The sequence below is a fragment of the Octopus bimaculoides genome, chromosome 2 (assembly GCF_001194135.2).
Source record: "Octopus bimaculoides isolate UCB-OBI-ISO-001 chromosome 2, ASM119413v2, whole genome shotgun sequence".
NCBI lineage: Eukaryota > Metazoa > Mollusca > Cephalopoda > Octopoda > Octopodidae > Octopus > Octopus bimaculoides.
Genome location: NC_068982.1, coordinates 89,896,239 through 89,904,342, shown reverse-complemented (window position 1 = coordinate 89,904,342; position 8,104 = coordinate 89,896,239). Strand labels below are relative to the sequence as shown.

Sequence of the window (8,104 nt, the reverse complement as noted above, 5' to 3'; positions counted from 1 at the left end):
ATATATATATATATATATATAGGCACAAGCGTGGCTGTGTGGTAAGAAGCTTGCTTTCCAACGACATAGTTCAGGGTTCAGTCCCACTACGTGGCACCTCAGGCCAACCAAAGTGCCTTGTGAGTGGATTTGGTAGACGGAAAATGAAAGAAGCCTGTCATATATACATGCATATAATTATGTGTGTGTGTGTCTTTGTGTCTATGTTTGTCCCCCAACCATCGCTTGTGAACCGATGTTGGTGTGTTTACGTTCCCGTAAACTAGTGGTTCGGCAAAATAGACCGATAAAATAAGTACAAGGCTTACAATGAATAAGCCCTGGAGTCGATTTCTTCGACTAAAATATCCTTTAAGTCAGTGCTCCAGCATCAGTCAAATGACTAAAACAGGTGAAAGAGTAAAAGAAAACACACACACACACACGTGTGTATATATATATGTGTGTGTGTGTGTGTGTGTGTATATGTATATATATATGCGGGTAAGTCAAAACTTATATGCATTCTTCTTTCTGTAATTTACAAAGCAAAAACAGGTGTTGAACAATTACATCGTTTTTTTTTTTTGCTATAGTCTCCTTGCTTTTCGATGCACTTCTTCCGCTGGTCCACTACTTTGCGCTTATTCTATTAGAGCATTTTTTTTTCGGCTGGTTGCACACTCGTTTATACTCCGTTTCCATTTCTTTTTCGTTCGTAGCAAATCGATGACCTCGTAAAGGATGTTTAAAGGGTCCAAATATTTGATCTGGACTATATGCAGGGTATTCCAGCAACTTGAAATTCAATTTTTCAATGATTTCACCGGTGTGGACGGTCAAATGTGGATGTTCAAAGTCGTGTAACGATAACACTTGATTTGACAATAAACCTCGGCGTTTAGTGCGAATCGCTGGTTCTAGTTTGTTGGCCAGCATTTCACTGTAGCCAACATTGGCGACCGTAGACAACTCTTCGGATTATAGGTTACAGCATAGATCATTTTGCACACACCTCCCTACAAAAAACAACCGGTTAGTATCCCTTTTCCTAAGGAAGGTTTAGCCTTGAATTTCTTTTTCGCTGGAGGTTCCGGATGTTTCCCCTCCGTAATCTGCTTTTGGATTTTGGTGATTATTCTCTCTAAAAATGTTTTGCCTTCATCGTTATAAATCTCCAAACAATTAATAAATCTCCAAACAATTGCACTTATGCGCTTCGGTAAGCTCATTTAGCAGTCATCTTGCACAGAATTTACAGAAGCAAAACATGTGGATAATTTTGTATGCAGAACCATTACTAATTTGCCGAGAACAGGCCACCTCAGCGATGATCACTCGTTGCTTTACCAGAACCATCTCTCGAGTCTCTTGAATTTTAACGTTAGTGGTGGAGGTTGATGGGCGCCCTACCTCCTTGTCGTGCTTCACTTTTGTCTGGCCATTTTTAAACGTTTCGATCCATACTTTTACGCGGTAACTACAAGAGTACCACGCTTTAGCACGCAAACCGTGAAGGCAGTTTGGCCAACCTAAAGAAAGTTTTGGCAAAAGTGTAGATAACTTTTTACTTCCCCTTGGATAAACAAACATATCTAATCTCTCTCTCACCTTCTCTCTCTCTCTCTCTTTCTCTCTCTCGATAATATATATATGTATACATATATACTTGTAAATATACGTACGTATATATATGTAGGTATATGTGTGTGTGTGTTTCAACAAGTAATTCTGGACATTTACTAGCCATGCTGGACTTAATGAATATTGTCTTCTGTTTGTATCCTTTAAGCAAAGAAATATCGCTAAAACCTTTTAAATGTCATTTTAAACGAAATGTATTTTTCCTTCAGAAATCCCAAAGCAAGTGGGTCTTTCTTTAACATATTTAATTTGATTTTATTTCCTTCCTAATCCTTCCCGATATTTCTCCCCTCTTTCTTCACTGTAATCCTCCTACTTCCTCAGGCTACAACAATTATCCAATTTATTTATCACTCTGTACCCCACTCTCTATCGATATTCACATACATACATACATACATACATGCTCATGTTTGTGTGTGTGTGTGAGTGTGTGTATTCTCTCTCTTTCTCACTTAGATGAACCAACATTGACATACTCGTTTCTCCATCACTCCTACAGCTTTTATAAAGAAGTGATTTCAAATTTAATAGCCTTGTCTGTCTTAATTGAAAATTATTGCTTTTTATTCATTTATTTACTTTCACGCTGAAAGAAAGGTCGCAGCAACTTCGAAAATGTCGTGATGTCCTTTATTTTACTCTCCTCCGAGACCTGCATTCTATGATTATTATTATTATTATTATTATTATTATTATTATTATTATTATTATTATTATTATTATTACTGTTGTTGTTGTTGTTATTATTACTATTATTATTATTGAGAAATGCTTAATATCGGAATATAGAAATCCTTCATTTCTCTGATGTATTGCGCAATTTATATTTATTTCATCTTTACTGAAATATTACCTCGATTTCACCTTAGACTCTCTCTTCCAACCCTTTTCATAATTCTTTCTTTGTCCAGTATCATTTTCTCTTTGATGAAATACTGTCTTGATCTTTCTACATTCTCTCTTCCATAATTTTCTCTCACTTTCTTTTGTTTTTACTTTTCATTTGTGTATTATTTTATAATTCTCCTGATGACGTAACATTATATCACCTTTTACACTGAAATCCACGTACAGATAAAATGTAGCTTCGAAAGCCGTAACGAATGAAGCACGTCTAGAATATTGATTAATCCGAAAAAAAACCCCTCTCATTCCATTGTTGTTTATTTTATACAACCATCAGCGTATTAAAACAGGATTAACGCGCCACGGATATAACACGACCACCTCTTGCTTGTGTGTAATTCTTTAGCGAGGTATCCGGTTTGGATACAAAAAATTCTGATGCATTGTTTCTCATCTATTTCATCTCTAAGGCTGTACAATTAACTGTTCAATGTTTCCCAAAAGTGATCCAACACGAAATAGGTCTGAAATTCCGGACCTATATGCTCCACTTGCTACAAATAGAAAATAAATTTCCTTCAAATAATGCCTTCTCACCTTAGAAATAGATACACTTGATAGTGTTGTCCAAAAACTAGGACGGGATTATCATGGCTAGGGAGTCTGTAATCATGTCTACGCTATCATTAGAAATTTGAGTAAAATAATAACAACGGAGGGAATGCCACTTCTTAACACCTCAAGAGGTGATCTATTAACCAGGCGCACAAGTGTATACCTTGTTTACACTTTACTCTGTGATCTGTTCCCTTATTTAAAAACAGGATTTTTCAAGGTCCATCTTAGGCTACTGACTTCTGACTGGGGATTGACACAGTGATTGGTGGCAACCCATTAGACTTCTTCCTCATTCACTCAACATTCTCCCTCTAAACATGTGCTTCAGTGACTATGGATATAACTCAATCTGTACTGTCTCTTTAGATTATGATTGAGAAATATCTATTTACACACACACACACACACACGGGTATCCAGTATAGATCTGGGGGGAAGCCAGATCACAGTTATGTAGAATGCATACAGTTTCTCGATAATGAAAAGACCGGCAAAGAATTCGTCCGCTTCTTGGGTTCGAGTGATTCAGTTATTTCTTTCTTTCTGATATAATGTTTTGCTCTCATTTTCAGCTGCAACAGATGGTTGTATGCGGCGAGCTTCCATGCACTAAAGATGAATCAGCAATATTCGCTGGTATTCAACTTCACATTGAAGAAGCCTGGCCTGAGGAAAATACAAGTTCAGCATTGGACCCAAGTGGATTATACAATCATGTCTCATACAAAGTGCCTTGCAAACATCCAGCAAAAGCGGCGACACCAGCAGCAGCAGCAGCAGCAGCTCCTGTTATTTCCGATGATAGTGGACACCACACTGTTCATACATCCGTGGACAAGGAACATCAGGAAAACCTGCGCAAGAAAAAAGAGTTGATACGTACGAATAAAACCAAGAAGGTGCCAAGCAATCGAAGACGCGGTCGGCTAGTCAAGCATCTGATGTGCTTCAGTGACTATGAATATAACTCAATCAGTGCTGTCTGTTTAGAAGATTATCTACCTCCAGAGTACACTACATCAAGGAAAATTCGAGAACTTATTCAGGTATTTATACACTTTCTTTAATTTTATAAGAACTTTTCAAAATTGCTCTTAGCTCAAATTTCAAATATTCATTGCTTACTACGATTTTGATTCGTCTTGAAGTCCTTTCAGAAGTTAGCAGTAAGATAGCATCACCTATACAAGTGAATGCTTTAACATTATTTACGGCATATCGTGTGGAATGTTTTTTTCCGACCACATTATTTATATTTCAATAAGTAACATTTCAAATGCTAAATCCATATCTCTGCTAACATCTGAAAGTGACTAGTAAATATATCAACTACAAGACAGCCTTTCAGGAGTAAGATTAATGTTCTTTTACCGCAATATGAGAGGTAACATTCTTTATGGGCTTAGTGATAAAAAATATGAGATTGTAATTGGTTTAGAAGTCTTCCTTTTTCCTTGTTAGAAATTTGAAGATGCGGATGAAAACTTTGCTTAGTTTCTTAGATAAGTAGATAGGTAAAAAAAACGTATAAACGTAACTAGAAAAGGAAGCTTTTTAAGTAGCTTTGATCATCAGTAATCTAATCTTCAGTGTAGTGGAAATTTATGAAATGTCTATGAGTAATTCTTACACATCCTACACAGAAAGTATGTTGATACACACACACACACACACACACACACACAGACACACACACACACACACACACATATACACACACACACACATATATCATCGTGAGTTTGGGCCAAACTTTGTTATTTCCTTGATATTTCTGCATTGGATATGCTGCTGTTATATTGGAGTAGTATACCGCGATGTAAGATTTGAAACGTGATCGTCATTTTAAAGATGATAAATGGTGTTTTCACAGCTACGTGTAGTAAGTTGATTAATTACGTTAACACTCTTCAGCTAGTTCATAATAGGCAGATAAACATGAGGCAAAGAACCAGCATACTGAGGATTTGCTAAAGTTGAATATCACTTTATAAGATATATGCTATGCATTTAATTGACTTCATAATACTAGAGGAAAATATGGCAGTAAATGCAAAACAGACATAAATAATTTAGAATCACATTCGTAGGAAACACTGAATCTACAAGTGCGGTAAGTAGATCTTGTTAGTAGAAACAAGTGGATAATATTACACCATGTCAGTTCTATCATTGACGCATGGCACAAAAATTGTATATACACTCCTGCGTATTAGTGATTAATTTCTGTTCTCAGTCCAGGTAACATTCTTGTAAATAACCCTAGTTTGGCTCTATGTGCGGTGTGTGTATGTGCGTGTGTGTGCGCATGCGTGCGTGTGTGCGCGTGTTCAGCCCAGCATAAGTAGTAACTTTAAAAAGATTTGAAACTGCCAAGAAGCAGTCAATTCTTTATTATATGGTATATGTTATAGAAATCGGAGTTTAGCATCAGTTTAATAAACGATCTACAGTGAATTGTTTGAAAACTTTTGAATCCAATAGAAACCAGTTGATTTGTAAGAAGAAGTTATGCAAACACGAAATGCACTATTTTGGTAATAATTTGCAGTTAAACATAAACGTAGAAAGAATTCGGCAGTTCAAATAATTTCGATCTGCTCTTAACATACTGCATCTACTCGTAAACTTTGCATTTCAACCTAGAGCTAAGGAGACTGCATGTCTTCCGTCTTGCGTGAGGAACTAAATGCACCCTGCCAGCACTGTTCTCTGAATTTTGCAAAGCTAAAAACTCAGTTATTTTGATAAGGAATAAATATTTTAAAGATAAACGTTATTTTTTTCTTTTACTTATTCACCTTAATTGTTCTGTTTTATTTTTTTCTTTCTTAAGCAACGTTGTGTTTGGGTGGTGTGAGCAATTAACTTCAGGGTTTTGATAAAATATATTCAAATACGTAAGAAGAGATGAGTGCTGACATTTAGGGCAGCGTCATTCTTCTTAGAAGAAAAACAGTTAATATAATTCGAAAATGATCTTTACCTGAAACGTTAGATACTTGCTTCCTCTTCCGGTACATGAATACATCTTTATTTATATCTTTTTACAATTATATTGAATGTTTTTCTCTTCTATTTTTGTTTCCGAAGCAGACCATCACGAGTTTCAGCAGATTCTAATCTTATTCTATGAACTCTCCATACTTGTAGAATACGTAATGTTAGCTTACCACTTAAAAAGTACTTTATACTATGAAAACTTTTAGTCGTATAATTAATGCTATTTACTGACTGAATGAAACACCTTCACAAGATAAGAACATAACTTCGTGTAAAAAAGATAGGATAAAAATTATTTATCGAGTCTCTAGCATATCCACTTATTGTTTGTATTGCTGCAGTATATGTTTTTATGCCAAAATTTATGATTGTCACTGGTGTCTTTTTTGTAATTACTAAGTATTCAGCACATTCAACATGATTCCATTGCTAATATATTTTTTAAAGTGTAATTTTTGATTAATAGAAACTGGTAATGTAGTATGATTTTATTGACCTTCATACTTAACTTTCGAATTTCTGTTCTATTCTTATTAGTTTATGATTATATTTTGAAGCGGAACCGAGCAAATATTATTCGTCGAATTTTCTTTATTTCTGTTATTTTTTTCTTTATTTACTGAAGGTTCTCTTTCGTTCTTTTTCTCACACTACCATCATTGTTCTTTATTTGATAACATCCCAGTCAATATAGAACATTTTTTCTATATATTGCTAATGTTATTTAACATTATATTTAACTTTTAATATAAGCGCATTTAAAATAAGAATTTTCTCAGTGCCGTCATTATCTTCTGCATTTTTGCTCATTGCAAATTTGGTCATAAACCGTATGTTGCTTTTTCTGGGGTTTTTTTTCATCTCATTATCTTAAACGCTGTCAGTTTTCTTCTTCCGTCTTATAAAATGCATTTATCTTTCAAATGAGTTCATTAAAACTGTAACGTATTACAGGTAATATCCAGGTGTTAATGCTATGAATTTGCTCCTCGTAATATTCCTTTATCTCCTGAATACTAATCTAATGGTCTCTCAATATACTTAACTGATTTTTATCTTCGATTTTATATCCGTGTAAATTTATTTGCACATATCCTTTGAACCGTACATATTCTAATTCATTAATTTCTGTTTCCTTATCTAACCATTTATTTATGAGACGTTAGTTAACAATATTCTGTGTCGTCCTAAGTTTTCTTCTGGTCATCCAATCTTGCATAGCTTTAAATCACTCAAATATGAAAGATGATTGATGGTCATCTTATAAAATTTAAATCCACAATTAGTTTGGTTTAGCATAGCAATCATGAATGACGGTGTCAAAAGGAATTGGAATAGCACGGAGAGACGAAAAGAAAATGAGAGACTGAGAGAGTGTGAAAGATAGTCTCTTTAAAATATTCTTCTCTTGGGAGATTTATTGAGTTTCATCATCATCATCATCATTATCATCATCGTCATCATCAGCATAATCATTATCATTTCCATTATCGCCATCATTACAAGAAGACGGTTGCGCAAAATCGGGGATTCATCATCATCACCACCTTCATCATCATCATCATCATCGTCATGATGATGATGATCATCATCATCATCATCATTACGGGGGAATACGCAGAATCTTTAGAGCACCGGGGAAAATGATTTACGGGATTTATTCAGACTATGTTCTGAGTCTAAATCCCACCAGGGTCGGTTTCCCGCATCATTCTTTCGAGATTGATAACATGAAGTACCAGCAAAGTATTACCTTCCATTACATCGCCCCCCCCCCCAACACACACACATACTCTCATTTCCAAGATTGTTTACTTAGACCGATCATTCAGTGATACCATTCCTCATCTTATATTTTTTTCCAGGTAGGTCCATTACTCCATATCTCAGAAAGCAATGATGCTCTATGTCAAGGGTCGGGCATCCAAGGTGAATTATCCCAAGTGGAGTAAAAATGAAATTCTTGGGAGTAATGAGGACTCATTAGACATAAGTAAAATTATATAAAATA

General features: G+C 35.2%; 1 protein-coding gene across 3 annotated transcripts in view; it reads left to right on the top strand.

The window, feature by feature from the left end:
* LOC106874430 (uncharacterized) overlaps positions 1-8,104 on the top strand; it is a 1,214,035-nt gene that overhangs the window by 785,773 nt on the left and 420,158 nt on the right. For all 3 annotated transcript variants that reach the window (XM_052978428.1, XM_052978427.1, XM_052978429.1), the window contains exon 10: positions 3,663-4,136. In XM_052978428.1, coding sequence (XP_052834388.1) covers positions 3,663-4,136 — 474 coding nt within the window. The remainder of the gene's footprint in view (positions 1-3,662; positions 4,137-8,104) is intronic.